This window comes from Urocitellus parryii, chromosome 1 (genome assembly GCF_045843805.1).
Source record: "Urocitellus parryii isolate mUroPar1 chromosome 1, mUroPar1.hap1, whole genome shotgun sequence".
Taxonomy (NCBI): Eukaryota; Metazoa; Chordata; class Mammalia; order Rodentia; family Sciuridae; genus Urocitellus; species Urocitellus parryii.
In genome coordinates, this window is record NC_135531.1 from 103730572 (window position 1) to 103746041 (window position 15470).

Sequence of the window (15470 nt, forward strand, 5' to 3'; positions counted from 1 at the left end):
ATCATAAGTATTCTTCTATTGATGGGCATTTGGCTAGTTTCCATTATGTATGATGTTACAGTCAACTCCTTGTTGCCTTTTTACCTGCAGGTCTCTTTAATGTGGGAAACAAGCTGCTAGTAAGCTTGGATTTACTTTTTGCAATCCGAAACCAGATCAAGCTGGGAGAGGACCCCAGAGTGTCTGTCAGTGTTGTGCTGAAGTCAGTGCAGGAACAGACAGGTAAGGTCATCTTCTTCCCTTTTCCAAGGTTATCCTAAGCATCCAGAAAATTTTCAGTGATAGGCCTTGGTTGAAAGAGTTATGTCCCAGAAGAGTCTGGTATTTTGAAAAGGAGATATTCTTGACTTCCTAATATACTCTTCCTTTTGAGTTTTATAAATGCCAGACTAACTTTGGAGAGCATGAGTCTCTCCATGCACCCAGGAATCTTCAGCAAGGGATCACAGTTGACTTTTAGAATCATATCCTTTGGTCATAAGTAGTGTGGCCTCACAGCATGTCATACTCATTGTGGACACACAGCTCCTGGATGTCTGCGAATAGTCCCAACCTTGTGCTGAGACCTGAGGGTGAGGATCATCCTCATACTATCTAGAGGCTTGGCCCCTTTGCTATTCTGCTTCTGTTTGTGCTTTCCTCATCCCATTCCCACAGGCTCCAGTCCTTCTATACTTTTTCCTGCTATGATGGAGTGGAGCAAGGTGCTAGCGCCACACAGACCTGTGTTTGAGACTTATCTCTGCTGCTTAGTGGCAGTATGAGTTTTGCACAAGTTATTCTGTGCTTCTGTTTCTTCTGTGATTAAATGAGGATAATAGTAGCTCCTGATTTATAGAGAATTAAACTCATGTGAGAATTAAAATAGGTATCATTTTCTAGGCCTTCAGAACAGCATCTCGTACCTAGGAGATACCTCATACAAGGCAACTGCCATTTCAATTGGAATAGTCCCTTAGGTTGCCTCTGAGCACTGGAAGGCCAAGTGTCTACCTTCTAAATCATTAGTATGCTTGGGTGTTTCTAGGGGAGAATCAGTGTTATAGGTGTCTGTTCTTGCTGGGTACTGCTAATCTCTAGTGCCTTCAGGTCTTTGAACTTCTGAGTGTTCTTGCTGTCCTTCCAGAGAAGACTCTGACCTCAGAGGAGATGAGCCAGCTGCAGGAGTTGCTGTGCAATGGTTATTGGGCTTTCGAGTGCCTCACTGTGCGAGACTACAATGATATGATCTGTGGTATCTGTGGCGTGGCCCCCAAAGTGGAAATGGCTCAGAGGAGTGAAGAGAATGTGCTGGCCCTGAAGAGTGTGGAGGTAAGTGTCTCTCAGTCACCATGGGTGACCCTCAGAACTGTCCTCCCACTTTGGCAGCCACCTTCCAGCATGATGTCCCCAGGGATAGATGGCCCCAGTCCTGTGTAGGGGAAGCCAGTGTCTTTTTTTCATTGCACAGCCCAGGGTTTCATCTGAGGAAAGCCAGAAGGAAACAGGCATTTGTTAACTCATGTATACATGTAACTAGAGGCCCTTTTTTAAACCTTTTAGTTATTTATTTTTTGGTGCTGGGGATTGGACCCAGGGCCTCATGCATGCTAAGTACACATTCTACCATTGAGCTACAACCCCAACCCTTAGATATACTGTTTAGACCCTTGAAAAATAATAGTAAAAGATGCAAAGTTTCTTTTCTCATGGATCTCACATTCTGATTTTGGGGAGATGGATAGGAAACTAATATTTGTCAGATAGTGATGGGTGCTGTGGAACACAGTAAAGCAGAGCAAGGGGAAGGAAAGGGTGGAAAAGGGCATTTTTTTGTTGTGTTTTAAATAGTTGGGAATATCTCTCTGAGACGATGGCTTTTGAGTAGAGATCTGAAACCATGTAGCTTTAGGAAAAAACATTCCAGACAGAGGAGCAGCAAGAACAGGCTCTGAATCGTGCTCTGCTGGGCACAGTTGAGGAGCAACAAGGTTGTTGTGGCCGGAGTGAGTGGTAGAGGGAGTGTAAGAATGGATGAGGTTCAGAGGCTTCTGGAAGCAGGGCCCTACATAGGGTCTCATTAAGTAAGGATTTCCACAGTGAAATGGTCAAAGATATTGGAGAAAAAGGACAATCTAAGCTGATGTGTTTCTAAACTGAAAATATTCCCAAAAAATTAACGCCAAATTCGGATGTTATTATGGACTCATTGTAACAAATATCCAAGAAATGTATTACTCCAATCATAGGAGAAGAATACAGCAAAAGTAGATAATGTTTCCCCAATTTATTGTGTAAGACAGTATAACTATTTAATTTAATAAAAAGAAAGAAGAAACTGGGACCGATTGTAGTCATGAATACGGATGTCAAAGTCCTGAATAAAATAATAGCAATCATATCTAATAATGTATCGAGTAATGCATCATGACCAAGTTTATCACCAGAAGGCAAGATTGTTTTATCATTAGAAAATATATCAATGCAATTCACTATTTAGCATATTAAAGGAGAAAACTCATGCATAAGTAGTTGGGTATTTTAAAAGCTTTCATTATGATTCAATACCCATTTATGACAAAGTCTTAGCAAATTAAAAATAATAAGAAAAGCTTGTACAGAATTTTTTAAAATCCCATAGATGATGCTTTCCTGTAATCAATTACATGGAGAAGTTAGGCATGGAGTGCCTCTTGGATATGCTAGTAGTTGAGCTGAGGTTCGAGGTTTCTACCTCTGACTTCTGTCATAGCAAACTAGAGGACTGGGAGGAGCTTAGGCACCAGACCTGCAACTCATGTGTTTACTTCCAGGGAAGATTCAGGAGTTCTACAGAACAGTTTGGTATCTTTTGTAAAGGCCAGCTAAGCATATTAGGAAATTTCATGCATTTTCCTATCTCTTTCCTCCTAATTAGAAAAACAAAGCACATATACTGATCAAATGCTAATTTCTAATTGAAGGATGGTATGCATAACATGATATGTGTGTCAAAACAAGCATAATACCTCCTGAAGCCTATCTATTTATCTGTCTGTCTGTTTATGCCGAGGATGGAACCTAGGGCGGAAATTAGGGCTTTTGGCATGCCAGGCAGTGCTCTACCACTGAGTTGTATCCCCAGCCTTCCTGTAGCTTTTTAGGTGTCCCTTGTAGATAAAATGAACTAGATAAAAAATTTTATGTGAACCATTGCTTTTGTGCGTTTTCTCACCAAATGGCTGTTTCCCCTCTCATTCAAATTGGCTTTCTAATGGTAATAGTAATAATAATGCCACTAAGAATTATTAAGCATTTTATTAAATATGCCTAAGTCTAATATTTGCTAAGTGCTTTACTGAATGACTTAATTCTTACAACTCTATGAGAATTTTATAGATACAGGCACTGAAGCCCATGGGGATTGGCCCAAGCCCACTCAGCCTGGTAGTGTGGGTCTGAGATGTGCACTTGGATCTGGCCTGCTGACTAGAGCCTGTGCTGTTTAAGCACTGCTGGGATCACCAAGTACCTCCTGGGTTTTGGAGCTCTGGTGTTTCTCATTTCATCTGACCATCATGGGATTTTTGTTTCCAAAATAGATAGAGGCCTTCCTCTTTGCAAAGCCTGCACGTCTCCTAGTCCTGCCTGGCACCTCCCCTGTCCCAATCAGGGCTCCTCCATCTCAGCATGGAGTAGCATTCCTTTCCTCTCAGTTTGTAGCGTCTCTTCCCTTCTCTGGTATCAGTTACTTCTTTCTCGAAAACCAGGACTTTATTCTGCTTCTTTTGCGTGTGAAGAGTGGTGTGACTTGGAGGGGAGAGATGTTATGAAGTCTATGAAATAAAACAGGAAGTTATTGAAGGAAAACTAACAATGCAGTTAGTCACTGAGGAGACTGCTTCAGGGACTAATGATAATAGCCATTCCAGTTGGTATACTTAGTTGGTATTTCATGTCCCTAGCTGCTTGTGGAGAGGGTGGGCTCATTTGGCTCCCTTCCTAGGCAGGTGTGAAATGGTGGTGGTACAGAAGTTTACCCTTTACTCACAGCTTGCACTAAGCACCCTGTGAAGTGGTGAACAAAGAGGAATAAAATGGGGGAGATGCCTTTGTTGTCGAGCAGTCTCCCAGATTTTAGCACAGTGATTCTCAAACTTTTCAGTGTGGAGGGCTTGCTGGACTCCTCCCACAGGGTTTATGATTCAGTAAGTCTGGAGTAAGGGCAAAGACTTCTAACGAGTTTGCAGGTGATGCTCATGCTGCTAGTCCAGACCACTCACCTAGGGGAATTTTTTCAAATGCAAAACAAGGAGTAGAGTTCATACAGATTAAGACCCAGGTATTTATTTGCTTTTCATGGTCAGTGCATGGCCTCACACATGCAGGTGCTAAATAGTGTTCTAATTATTTTTGCATCCAGGTATTGGGATTGAGGGTTGTGTTTTAGAATAAAACATACATTCACATTCTTGTTTCATCCCTAGCTCTAGTATCTCACCTCATAGATTCCCCCAGACTCATTTATTAGGACTTAACTAAACTAAAAAATGTCTGGTATTACAGGCACTTAAACAGTAGCCCCCCTTCCCTTGCAGACTGTAAATGACATGAATAAAAAAATAGAAACAAAGGGACTTGGGGACTGTTTCAGTCTGGAAGAGTACTATGGCATGGAAGAATGAAAACGCAGTTGGGTACTGAGTTGTCAAGTTCAAATTCAGAAGTAGGCCCACAGTATATGGCTGTCAGACCCCATCTTTCATCCTTTCCCGTGTACATAACAAAAGGGAGAAGACTGTTGTGTTACTAAAATTCTGTGGCTCCTACAGCTTGCTTTTTTATTTTATCTTGGCCCTTTAGTTCACCTGGCCTGAATTCTTGGCCTCCAGTGAGGTGAATGTGGAGGACTTCTGGGCCACGATGGAGACAGAGGTGATTGAGCAGGTGGCGTTCCCTGCCAGCATCCCTATCACCAAGTTCGATGCCTCTGTTATTGCCCCTTTCTTCCCACCACTCATGAGAGGAGCTGTGGTCGTCAACACTGAGAAAGACAAAAGCCTGGATGTGCAGCCAGTACCTGGTAAGGCTACCTGGTGGCTGACAGGGGTCAGGGAATGAATGACTCACTCAGAGTCCAAGACATTGTCTGTGGCAAGACAGCATAGTGGTAGAGAAAAAGCCAGGCCCACCTAGAGGACTCCTTCTAGAAAGGTTGATAGCCCATGACAAAAAGCCCCTAGAGTTTAAAGTCATGTTTGAGAGTTTTGAAGAGTTATCAGACTATGCCATAGAACACACACAGCTCCCTGTCAGCCCTCTAGGGTGTACTGCACTGAGTAGTGGAAATCTTGCAAAAAAAAATACTGATGATAAATCTCCAGTCTCAAAGATTTTCATTGAGAAAGTGTAGGGTAGGCCATGGAATCTTCCTTCAAAACTCATTTTTCAGGTGTTTTTGCAGATGGTTTGAAGAGCCCTCGACTAACTATACAGAGCATAATTTTCTGACAACGTGAGTTTGATTCCTTATTATCCCATTTAGCAGCTCTGTGACCTCTGGCAAGTTCATGGTCTTGAGCCTTTAACTGCAGCTCATAGTCAGAAATGTTTTGCATCATGACATGAAATGATATCCACATATATGCATATGTGTATATATATAACTGAAACAAAACTTTCACAAAACAGTACCTTTCTTTACCAAGTGCAATATGCTTTGTTTTTTATTTTATGTTTAAAATTCTGGATATGGCCTATTGGGTTGATTTCCTTAAGATACTGTGATCTACTGGTTCTCGAACATTGTTTCCAAACATTAATTATTGAAGTTCTATCTAATAGTTGCTGCTTCAAGACCCAGGAGTTTTTTTGAAAGACTACCGCACTGTTTCCTTGATAAGCCAGTTGGAGCATAGTATATAGAGAGCATTTTTAAAGAGACAGCTACTACTTCTCATTGCTGTAGGTGTAGTAAGTATCTGTCCTCTTGGTTCTAAAAAACAGAAGGCTTTGGATTAAAGCTGGTCCATTTTAGGATTCTTTTTTAATGGCTATATGCTGAGTGTCTCATTTAGATGTTCCAGGGCATGTTCCAGTTCTGAGAGGCTTAAGATACCTGTGGAAGTCATCCACCTGACTGGAGTCCCACTTTTACCACGCTGGGAAGCACTCCGTGCAGAGCTTGCTTGCACTGCTTGCTGTTCTGCAGGCCTAGCCCCTTGATCTCATCCTCAAGCATGGGGGTAGGGACTGCCCATGACCTCTGACTGCTGGTGGCACTGTCTCCCATTAGCACTGTTGTCTCTTGCAGGCAATGGCAGTGCCTTGGTGAGGTTGCTCCAGGAGGGCACCTGCAAGATTGAGGAGATTGGCTCCTACAGTGAGGAGGAGCTGCGGCACCTGCTGGGGCAATGTGGCATCCCCTTCGGAGCAGAAGACAACAGAGTGAGAGTCTGGGGCAGTGTTGGACTCAAGGCTTTGGGAATAGACTGGTTGGTTTGTGTTTCTAGGAAGGATATGAACATTTGTTAGTAGGCACCTGTGTTGGGCAAAGGGTGCTTGCTGGTAGTCAGGGAACCTGGGAGATAGCAGCAGCCAGATGGTGACTTCATGTGAGGTGTTGGCCTCCAGTAGGTTTCCATCTGTTGAAAGTTGTGGGCCCAGGAATTTTTTGTAAGGCCGCTGTGCAGTATCCTTCATTAGCCAATTTCATCAGCATAGTGTAGAGATACCATTTTTAAAATGACAGTTGCTACTTTTCTTGTTGCTGCAGGTGTAATAAGCACCAGTAAGTAAGTAGTAAGACTCTGGGATCAAGAATCCTGACTCTAATTACTGTGTGTGCCCTTGGATAAGTTGTCTTATATTTTAAACGTCATTTTTGTCACTTGTAAAATTGAAATAACTAAAATACCGGCCTCATGAAGTTGTTGTAAGAAATGCACATTACATAGTGTCTGGTTTTCAAACTCTTAGAAAGTGGATGCTATTACATACACATGTATGTATGGGTTATATCAACCCATTATTTACTTTCCTTCATATTTCTGTACTGTTAAAAATGTTATTTTTCCTTCAAATTCAGATTCATGTGTTAGCTCCTCATTGAAGGTTTCTCTGACCTTTAAAAAGTAGAAAAAACTAGGCCCCAGAGTCCGTCAATCTTGCTGGCTTTGTTTGTGACCCATTCTTTTGAGCCTCCTGTTGCCTGACTGGAAGAGGTTGGGCTGGGTGGGGCTCCAAGGCCCTTTCAGGCCGGGCAGTTGATCCTTTTGCTTTTAGTATGGACTAGGCACTTGGTGCTGAGCACCAGGCCTGGTCCTTTAGCATTCACTCCTGCATTTTTATTTTGTCTTCCTTCTCCAGGACCAACTCTGCTTCTCCTTATTGGCCCTCTATGAATCTGTACAGAATGGAGCCAGAGCTAGACAGCCCCCACCTCATCTCACTGGGGGTAAGATCTATAAAGTGTGCCCCCATCAGGTAAGAAGATAATAAAGAGCAACTTGGGGTGAACTAACTAATTGTGAGCTGCCCACACAGAATTGGAGCCAACTCATCCTTTGGGGGTTGGGACTTCAGTCACCCTGCAGCCTGTGGAGTAGCTGGTGCCATCCTGTGGGCTGGTAATGGAGCTTGGGTCACCTCAGTGTGTGTTTATTAAGCACCCTACGATGTGCTGGACCCTGAGTCACCTATTAAGGGAAGAGGAGTAACAACAAGATATTATTCCTTTCTAGTTGACCTCATTTGGGGGGGGGGAGTAAAGTCACCACAGCTTATGATGATAGCTCTGAAGAAACAAAATATGGGCCAGAGATACAACGGAACAGACCTTCTACCTACTAGATAGCCAGAGAAGGCTGAGACCTTAAAGGATAGGGAAGAATCCCAGAGTCAAGCAAGAGGAAGAAGTGTTTCACAGCAAAGGGACCATTAGAGGCCAGATATCACAGAGCTTTAGAGGCCAGAGTAACTATTGGGATTTTTATTCTGAGTCAAGGGGGACCTTTTGACTGGTGTTGAGTGGAAAATGGCAGTGGTGACATGGTCTGATTTTGGTTTGGGGAAGATATGACTCCATATCTATGTTTTAAAAGGGTGGACAAAGTAGGCACCAGGGTATCTCTGGGACAAGTTGTATACCTGAATATAGCCCCAGAAGATACCAAAACCAAAAGCCAAGTACTGAATATGGTGGTTGAGGCATGTTTCAGCAGAGCCTCAGTTCACTGAGATGTTGGGGTCAACAGGATGATCTGGCTCTAAAAAGAGAATAAGGTTCTCAGCTACTTGAATAGAAACTGTATCTGAGGGAGATGCTTGATGCGCTCCCGACCTCTCCTTAGCAGATCAGAGCCTGGGGTCATCTCATGAAAAGCACCTGTCAGCGGAAGGACTGTGGCAGATTGTCAGGGGAAGCATATCACTTGGAAGCAACAATTGGTTGGATGTGAAGGCAGAACTCTCCAATGTACCCAGAGCTGTCCCACAGTGGAATGGTGGTGTGGAGGTGTTCACTAGGCTCCACTAGACGTCCTACCTGCACGGCACATTGGGTTTTAGGGGTGGGAGGTCTTGCTCAAAATACAAATACTTTAGACTCAAGAGATTCTAATTTCTTAGGTTTGGGCTAGGGCCCAAGAATCTCCCATCTTTACCAGCTCTCAGCTGTGGGTGCTGTGTAGCTAGTATTGGGAACCACTAGATGATGCTTGATAGGGTGATGTGGAGGAAATGGGGTTTAGAGGAAATGTCCTGAAGCACCTTTCCGCCTAAATGGAGGGTAGAATGTCCTAATTCTTCTCTCAAGAGAGGATGAGCTGGTGAATTCATTCAGGGATGGAAATAGGAGGAGAGCAGAATGTCATGGATCCCACCGAATGACTCTGACTTTAGTCATTAGTCATGAAATCTTCCTGGGAAGAGGTGAGTGAGGACCCTTCTCAGGTTGCCTGCAAATTGGTTCCTTAATCCTGGCTGGGCCCTCCATCTCCCCACAGGTGGTCTGTGGCTCCAAGTATCTTGTTCGAGGTGAGAGTGCTCGTGACCACGTGGATCTGCTTGCCTCTTCCCGACACTGGCCACCTATCTATGTGGTAGATATGGCCACACCAGTGGCCCTGTGTGCTGACATCTGCTACCCAGAGCTGACCAGCCAGATGTGGGGGAAGAACCAGGGCTGTTTCTCTAGCCCCACAGAGCCGCCTGTGGTGAGTCACATTCCGCGGAACTAGAAAAATCCTTCAGGCTGACCTTGTCTCAGCCCCCAGTTCTTCAGGGGGTCCCATCTGGGAGCCATCTCTTTTATCATTTTTCTTCACAAATGTTTTTTCTTCATACGTGGGAACCAGCATTGATTTCACTAAATTTTATTAACCTCTGTGTGTGAGGCCATGGAATGTCATGTATTGCATCTGAGGTATCTCATACATGGGTATCGTGTGTTAAAAGAAGTTGCCTTCCAGATAAGATAGAGAATTGGCATCTTTGAGTCATTGTGCATACTGACCAGCCCTGGGGCACGTTGTTTCATTCTGTATCTTAGATTTGTTCATGAGCACACTACATGGTATGCCTTTTCATCATGGGTTCTATTATTATAGTGTCCTGGTTTGTTTGGGGCACTTTCCTCCCTTGTTTTTTCATGTTGTCTAAGTGTCTTCCTTTCTTACAGTGTGGATCTGAGATATTACAGTTTCTTCCCTATATTCTAGTAGTACCCGTGCAGATTGTCTGTACCTCACCTTGATGTTGGGCTTCCAGATGCTGCTGGTGTCCCTCAATGAATGCTACTGCATCCTGGGTCTGGGTCCTACGCAAGTTGGCATGGGTAGATCTGGGTGGCTGGCTTTACCTCCCGTGGTAGTCTGCTGGTGGGAAGGGGTGGTCCTGCGCCAGAGGCTAGGCTCTAGCGGGTGTCTGCCCCGCCAGGGGAGGGGTGGACCAGGCCTACTGTGAGCCTGGGTCCTGTGCAGGCTGGTATGGGCCCATGGTACACCTTTTGTGACATAAAGACATAGCGGTTTTAGAAAACAGTGATTTTGCCTACAGAATAATGAGCTAAATAAACCACTATTCTTTGTAATTTAAAAAAAGAGGAGGATTGGGGTGTAGCCACAGTGAGGCCTTGGGTTCAGTCCCCCAGTACCAATCTGACCTGACCCTCTCCTTTTAAAAGGGGAAATTAAGACCTGGAGGAGACAATGGACTTAACCAGGACCACATAATAGATCAGTGGCAGAGTGCTTATCTCTGTGTCTTGGTATATCATACCAGGCAGTAGTTCTTACCAGAAGCACACACCTTCCAAGGCCCTCCTTTGGCCTTTGCTGGAAGACATATTAAGAGATACCAGGAAGAAGAAAAAATAGTGAGAGATGATTGTCCCTGCCAGAGTGCATTATGAGAGGCGGAAGCCTCTGGCTTTGCATTGGAGTTGACATTGTCATCATTCCCTGGGGCTCCTAAGCTCTAAGAATTTGTATAGGGGACTCCAGAAAGGTATCTTAGTCTCCCTCAGAGCCAGTGTCTCCAACTCCCTGCAGCCTGAATTAAGTAGGCACAGTGAAAAGAGCAGCTCAAGCATTCCAGTATCTGTTGTGGAGGGTCCTATCCCCGATCTCACCTGAGGAAATGGAGACACAGAGGGAGAAGGGAGCGAGCTGGCCCAGGAGGAGTGAGCAGTGATGCTGGGATTTAAGCAGGACTGGCCAGCCTCACAGTCTGCTCTCACCTCCCACACAGGTTCTCCCTTAGTCATTGCATTCCCTCATGACTAAGTGACTTCTCATCTCTTCCAGAGTGTGTCCTGCCCTGAGCTCTTGGACCAGCATTATTCTGTGGATATGACAGAGGCTGAGCACTCCGTCCAGCACCCAGTGACTAAGACTGCCACGCGGCGCATCGTCCATGCAGGCACACAGTCCAGTCCTGGTGACCCCAGCTCTGGGCACCACTCCTTGTCCCTGTGCCCTGAGTTGGCACCCTACGCAAACGTCCTGGCCTCCATCGTGAACAGCAAACCAAACAATGTCCGCCAGCGGCCCATTGCCTTTGACAATGCCACCCACTATTACCTCTACAACCGCCTCATGGACTTCCTCACCAGCCGTGACATTGTCAACCGGCAGATCCATGACATTGTGCAGAACTGCCAGCCTGGCGAGGTGGTCATTCGAGACACCCTCTACCGCCTTGGGGTTGCTCAGATCAAGACAGAGACAGAGGAGGAGGGTGAGGAAGAAGAGGTGGCCGCAGTGGCAGAATAAGCCAGGCTGCTGTACAGGGATTGCACCATCTCTCTCAAGCCATAGTACGGCCCTTGCCCAATGCAGATCTCTCCAGGGGACTTGTAGAAGCAGTCACCTGTGGGAAGGGCCTCTGACTGCTGGGACTGACCAAAGAGCTTCCATCTCCTGAGCATGGTGGGGCCCAGGGTTCTTGCTTCTTAATCCTTTGGGGCTGAGGAGAGTTGCCAAGAAACCTCTCATTGGCCCTGAGAGAGCTTGGGGGACATGGTGTGTTTAAGCTGAAGGAGTGGGGCTGAGGAATAGGCACAAAGTGGCTTCTTGGGGCTTGCTGCTGGTTGGGATAGAAGCCTGGGTGGGCTGAGGCAGGAGCCCTTGCACTAGGTGGGGCAGCTGCTGAGGTATCTCCCCTACCCCCATCTCCCCTGGGATGAGCCCTGGTTCCAGCCCTCTGGCCACATGAGCTCCTTAGTTTATTGCCTTGACTAGGGGCCTTGGTGCCCTCATTCACACTAGGGTTCTTGATTCTCCCCAAAGGAGGGATGCATTTTTCTCTGACTCTTCCTGTACCCACCTCTGGGGGAAGCTGGGGAGGGAGGGACAGTCAGCCACAGCTCTCTTCCAGGATTGTTCTCTGCCCTGAGTTTTGGGGAACAGAGTCCCCTTCCTGCTTTCCCTGGCCACTGCTGCTGCACCCTACATCCTCTCTGGGCCCTGGAACCCACACCACAGAGGGGATGTGGCCCATGGTTGTGACATAACCTGGCAGCAGTAGGAAAACTCCCTTCTGTGAAGGGGAAGCAGACTGGGCCATATGGAAACAGCGGGACTGGCTCAAGTGCCCACAGTTTGCTTAGGGCCCGAGAATTGGCCAAGTACTTAATTTATTGAGAGGAGTGGAGTAGGTGGCTTTTCCCCCCCTCTCTTCCCCAACAAGAATAAAGTTTATTAAATTATCTGGTTTTGATGATGCAAGAGCCAGTTCTATGGTCATTGTGTGGGGTACATTGTGGTGGAGTTCATGAGGTTTTAAGCTTATCACTTCATGTGAACAAGGGATGGAAGGAGGGCCCAGGGAATTTGCAGGCACTTGGGTGGCGCAAAGAACCAGAGACCAGCTGTGTTAATGCTGTTAGTTTAATGTTGACAGGGACGTCCACAGTATGATTGTTAGTTATGGTGAGTCAGCTTGGGGAGTGCGTGCTTCTTGCTTGGTGTGGCCTGCCACACTCAAAGGTCTCCTGCCTTCCAGCCCGCGATGGGCAAAACACCCCTCATATAGCTGCCACTTGGCTCATTGTAGCAGTACCAGATCCAGGGTGGGGCGAGCTGTGGAGTGAGAAGGCTGCAGGGGATAGAAGGCCTGGTCACACTGTTGCAAAGGAGCCGCTCTGAGGTCTGCATCACCTTCCACTCCTGCTCCACATGGTCAGAGCTGTCCTGCCACTTGCAGGGCTGCGTAACCCTGAGGAGCCTTATTTCTTCAATATCAGGGTAATTCCTAGGGACTTCATAGACACAAAATCAGTTCATTTCCATAGAGATGAGGGGGGTCAGGCAAGTAGGGTGGTTCTTAGAGATGGGAACAGATTAAGAGAAGGAACTGGGGTTCCACTAGTTGGTGTAGCAAACGTGAGGCCAACAATGTGAGAATGGTAGCGGGTGGGTGAGGGGCAGGGTTCAGCCCCAGCCCCTTCCTGGCAGTGGTAGCCCAGGCTCTAGAATGGGGTCCTCAGTCCTCAGGATCCCTCACATCCCCAAGTTTCAGAGCTGGACCGAGCTGTTGAGTGAAGTGATCGTGGGTAGAGTGTGTACATTCTCCCCACATCACCCTGTCCTGGAGAAGAGGAGAGGCAAGGCTCAGTCGGCTGCCTCAGCAGAACTGGTAGTTATTGGGCTGCAGCAGAGGCTGGGTGCTCTCTCCTGACTCACAGCAGGCCAAGTGCTCACTAGAGCTCTCCTCCTCTGGCTCACTGCTGCTGCTGCTGCCACCGCTGCTGCTGCTTGGCAGGTTGGCATAATCCTGAGAGTGGAGACACCAGAGACAATCAGATTGGCTTCATCAGGCCCAGCCTTTCCTAGCCAACCACCAACACCCTGAGCACTGCCCCACTCACCTGCTCTCTCCTGTCCACTTGGGCCTGTTCCTGGAGGAGGGAGCAAATCTGCTGGAAGGTGGGTCTGCGAGTGGGCTCCAGGTCCCAGCAGGCCTGCATTATGCTGTATCTGGAGACAGAGGTTGCCCACATGAAGCTCCCGGTCACCCTGGGAACCATTATATACCCAGAAGTCCCGAGAACTAGTCAAAAGTGTGTTAGGAGCTGAGGTGTAGCGCTTTTTTGTAGTGCTGGAGAAGCCCTGAGTCCAGTCTCCAGCACTGCAAAACAAAGTTCAGTGTAAAACCTGTGCTAAATCCTTTGCTTGCCTTCTCAGTCCTCATGGTCACCCTTGAAGATGGGTACTTTCATCACATCCATTTTGACAGATGAGGCCATTGGGATCTTTAGGATCAAGGTAACTAACCGTCTGAGTTAAAAGCCCACCATCTGAGGTTAGGACCAGCCCCAGTTCAGAGCCTTCTCGGTAACAGCCCCATGCTAATAGGAAACCTTGAACTCCATCAAAGGGGCTTGTTTCAGAGGCCACTGTGGAGGAGGTAAAGCCTGGAGCATTCTGGACAGAAACCAGGGCTACATGCCCTCTCATCCCCTTCCAACCAAAACCTAGGTGTCGTCCTCCCTCCCTGGGACCCCTTCACGTACATGTTCTTCGGGGCAAATGCAGGCTGGGCCATCTGGTATCCATCCTTCACCAGCTTGTAGAACTTGCTGTTCACCAAGATGCCTGGGTAGGGGTTCAACCCTGCAAGGGCCAGTATCATGCCATGGCCATACTTGTCATTTGCCTTCCTCTTCCCCACTCACATCTCGGGGGTCCTACCTGGGCTGTGGCTCTAAAGCAGCAGCTGCTCCTACCCAGGACTGGCTGCCATGCACTGAGCAGCTGGCTTACACTTGGAGGTGAAAGAAAGCCTCTGCCAAGCCTTTCTATACCACATGGAGAATTTTAGCACAGGCTTTGGAATTGGGTGGACAGGTTGGATTTCAGTAAAGTAGGGGCAATCCCAGGTAGTTATCAAGTTGATAGAGCACTGTATTTGAGGACAGCATGAGTCCCTGTGGCTAGTCCCAAGGAGCTAGCAGGTAATGCTGCTGCTTCAAGGTTTTGCACAAAGGATGCAGCACCCTGGGTATCCCCAACTGCACGAGCAGAGATGAAGGAAGAGGCCAGAGAGTGTGGGTGTCTGATGGGGAGGGTCTGCCAAGCCCACACAAAGGCTGCCATCCTGGGTTTCAGAGTCCTTGCCCAGCCCTTGCTCTGCCCTGGGCACCAGGCATCCTTGGCTAGATTCCTTGAGGTACAAGTGGGATAACAGAGGAGTGGGCCCCAGCCCAGGCCCACAGTGGGCTCAATGGCTCACCGAGTGAGAAGATCTCCCAGAGGAGGATGCCGTAGGACCAGACGTCACTCTGAACTGTATAGACACAGTCGAAAATGCTCTCTGGGGCCATCCACTTCACAGGCAGGCGGGCCTGGCACAATAGTCCCCATTACTCAGGGCCCTGGCGCTCTGTCCCCCTCCTCAGCTTGGCACACCTTCCCCCAGCACTCACGTTGCCCTTGACAATGTAGTTGGAGTCATTCATGATGTCCCTGGCCAGCCCAAAGTCTCCAATCTTGGCCACGTGCCCATTGGTCAATAGCACGTTTCGAGCTGCCACGTCTCGGTGGATGCACTGAGGGAAAGCACTGCAGGATTAGTATGGCTCTCCACCCGGCCCAAGGTGAGGGGGACAGAAGCCTGGGTGGAGAGCACGGCCTGTCCCTGGGAGGAAGTGGACGTGTTCTGGTCCTCTACCCTGAATACCTGTCCAAACATACCAGGGCCCAGGACTAGAGAAAATGTAATATGGTCAACTTGATGTTTAGAAGCCACTGTCACCTGCTTCCTTGCCCTTCTACACCTTTGTCTGTGAGCCATAGAAGCTGCCTTCAAGTTGGGCTCTCTGCCATGGGCCCAGATGTAGTGAGCCTGCCCATTACAAGCAAGGGCAGTTGCTCTCTTCTGGGCCTGACTGTTCCAAGTCCTCCGCGAGCATTTCCACATATTCCTAGTTTACCCTTGAATACCTAGTTTATTCTGGGACTGTGCCTATTTTTATAGGTATAGACACTGAAGATCAGAGAATTTAATTAGTT

At 47.3% G+C, this 15470-nt stretch overlaps 2 protein-coding genes across 6 annotated transcripts in view; one reads left to right on the forward strand and one right to left on the reverse strand.

Moving 5' to 3' along the window:
* Positions 1-12125, forward strand: part of Hmgxb3 (HMG-box containing 3) — a 52257-nt gene extending 40132 nt beyond the window's left edge. The window contains exons 14-20 of one of the 2 annotated variants that reach the window (XM_026384464.2): positions 91-222; positions 1127-1311; positions 4822-5041; positions 6272-6405; positions 7327-7443; positions 8964-9173; positions 10764-12125. In XM_026384464.2, the coding sequence (XP_026240249.2) occupies positions 91-222; positions 1127-1311; positions 4822-5041; positions 6272-6405; positions 7327-7443; positions 8964-9173; positions 10764-11231 (1466 nt within the window). In that variant the 3' untranslated portion in view covers positions 11232-12125. Of the gene's footprint in view, positions 1-90; positions 223-1126; positions 1312-4821; positions 5042-6271; positions 6406-7326; positions 7444-8963; positions 9174-10763 lie in introns of those variants that run through there. The other variant, XM_026384465.2, reaches the window with a different exon arrangement.
* Positions 12126-12340: 215 nt separating this feature from the next.
* Positions 12341-15470, reverse strand: part of Csf1r (colony stimulating factor 1 receptor) — a 30785-nt gene continuing 27655 nt past the window's right edge. For 3 of the 4 annotated variants that reach the window (XM_077801085.1, XM_026384466.2, XM_077801091.1), the window contains 5 exons: positions 14885-15007; positions 14692-14803; positions 13973-14072; positions 13328-13436; positions 12341-13233 (listed from right to left, as the gene is read on the reverse strand). In XM_077801085.1, the coding sequence (XP_077657211.1) occupies positions 13084-13233; positions 13328-13436; positions 13973-14072; positions 14692-14803; positions 14885-15007 (594 nt within the window). In that variant the 3' untranslated portion in view covers positions 12341-13083. The remainder of the gene's footprint in view (positions 13234-13327; positions 13437-13972; positions 14073-14691; positions 14804-14884; positions 15008-15470) is intronic. The other variant, XM_026384468.2, reaches the window with a different exon arrangement.